The sequence below is a fragment of the Penaeus monodon genome, unplaced genomic scaffold (assembly GCF_015228065.2).
Source record: "Penaeus monodon isolate SGIC_2016 unplaced genomic scaffold, NSTDA_Pmon_1 PmonScaffold_7009, whole genome shotgun sequence".
NCBI classification, from domain to species: domain Eukaryota; kingdom Metazoa; phylum Arthropoda; class Malacostraca; order Decapoda; family Penaeidae; genus Penaeus; species Penaeus monodon.
The window spans coordinates 1-2,226 of NW_023662116.1; the positions used below are offsets into that span (position 1 = coordinate 1).

General features: G+C 38.7%; 1 protein-coding gene across 1 annotated transcript; it reads right to left on the reverse strand.

Moving 5' to 3' along the window:
* Positions 1-24: 24 nt before the first annotated feature.
* Positions 25-1,939, reverse strand: LOC119571584 (the record flags this gene model as incomplete). The annotated part of the gene is made up of 2 exons (XM_037918829.1): positions 1,833-1,939; positions 25-773 (listed from the first exon to the last, which is right to left on the reverse strand). Coding segments are annotated over exons 1-2 (790 nt in total), but the record flags the coding sequence as incomplete, so codon positions are not given.
* Between the last annotated feature and the right edge of the window lie 287 nt (positions 1,940-2,226).

The following is a 2,226-nucleotide window of genomic DNA, read 5'->3' on the forward strand; positions in this document are numbered from 1 at the left end:
CTATTGCGGGGTATGTGCCGTCACAATTTTTGCTAAGCATGAAGTTATTTGTCTCGATATATTGCCTACAAAATCTCATGTCCGTAAACATGGGGTGTCGAGGGCAGACCTCACTGTCAAGAAATATAACAGTGTTGTTGTTACATGTTGTAAACAGTTCGGTAGATTTGCATCCATATTTCACCTTGTAAAATGGCACACAAAGGTTTTCAAAGGTTTTGTTATGATACAAAAGTTTGGGCATCTTTCCAAGAATATGCATCTTAATGAGATCATCGGTATTGTAAATAAGGCCAAACAAATACTCACAAAACTCAGCGACACTGAAAAAAGAGTTAATGAAACCTTTGTTGAAAGTGCAGTTTGCCTCAGGATCGTAGAACTCACCGTTGTAAAAGAATTTATTAGAGAAAGTATGAGAAGGGTGGTCGCACAACATTAGAAATGCATTATGAGATGCAATAAATTTGTAGAAATCGTCATCTGCTTGAATATGGTCTTGCGTTGTCGACAGAAGACGTCTGGAGGGCAAGGCTGATATAACTGTATCGCCTGGGAGCGTCGGAGGGCCATGGTGGTTGCTGTTGGCACTGCGATTGAACAGAGCACCTGCTGATGTGGTAGTCTGTCGACGTAGGTGGTTGTTTGTACCTAGATGCTGGTGTTTACTTTTAGATGTTCCTCTTAAATTCACGAAGGGTAAAATCCGGTTGGCTATAAGGTGATCGCTAGCCTTGTTCCTCGTGGTTGTGTCATTTCCATAATTGTGTATACTGAAAGAGTACCGTACAATTGTTAGTGTTATTACCAAATAAGGTAAGAAAGTACTCCGACTTGCTGAAACTGTTTTGAGAAAAAAAATAATTAAGTGGTTAAGAAAGCAACAAATTTTAATAAAGGGCAATACAAATATACGATATATGTAAGTGCAAGTATTAGGTGTTTTAAAAAATCTGTAGTGGATATTTATATTTAACTCATATAATATTTTACTGATGAAATAAAATCAAGATACCTAGATGGGACTGCTAAGTGCACATGATTTGATAAAAAGTGTTCCTTATATCTTGGGCAAGACCTATACTCTACAAATACTTTTATAGTCATAAGCTAAACCCTTTGTGCGGGGATAGCATGGCATACATACCATGTCATGCTGTGACCACGGCGGCTCAAACACGAACCTACCGTAAAAAAAAAAAAAAAAAAAAATTGTGTTGACCCATAGATGGCTCCACAAGTACTTATCAGTGAGTCAATTACTAGTCCAACCGATCTCACCTGTTTACCCTTTATCTTGTTTTGGAGAGATTTTACTTATTACTGTTAGTATTAAGAGTAGTGATATTATTAGCATCAAAAATTATTTTTCCCGAAAATTCAGTAAATGGAGAAATTAAGATAGGTCACGTAGGGTCTGCTAATTGACTCCTTGGTGGCTGAACAGTTATGGATATACTGCTTTTATTTCAAAATATGTGTGGATCAATAAAAAGAAAATTATTTGGTTATGGCAATATATGCAATCTCGTCTGACTGTGATAAGGACCCCAACCTCCTTTATGAACCCAGTATCTGAACTCCTTGTGACGACATATATGAAATTGGACATATTCAGCGCCTGGGGCGTTGGTTGGAGGGGGGGAAGGGATCTACCCCCCACAAGATTGTTTGCCTCCCCCCCTCAAGGTCTGGCTTTCCTCCCCCAAGGGCCTCAATGTTTTACTTATTTTATTCCACACATATAGGTCCAGTTAAAATACCCCCCCCCCCCCCCCCTTCAGACAAAGCTGAAGTGACGCCCCCGTTCGGTGTATTCAGACTCTGCTTACCTGGAGCACGGGCCAGGGAAGCATACGACTGTCATAGTCATCAGAAGGACATCCTAACAGCATGTGCTTTTAGCAGCCTTGCAGTTTCTCCATTGCGAGATAGTCTGAAGTAATGAAGCAGGAGTTGAGTGTCCTCGTATGAAATAGCCCGAAACATTACGAAATTGTTATGATGTAAGTACAGATTTTTGAAGGTGTGGAAGAATTGCCCATCTTAAGTTAGTCTAACAATGGATAAAAATATCTTACACATAAACATATGTGTGTATGAATTTATATATATATACACATACATATTTACGTATACATATACATACACACACACAAACACACACACACACACACACACACACACACACACACTCACATATATATATATATACTTTTATATATA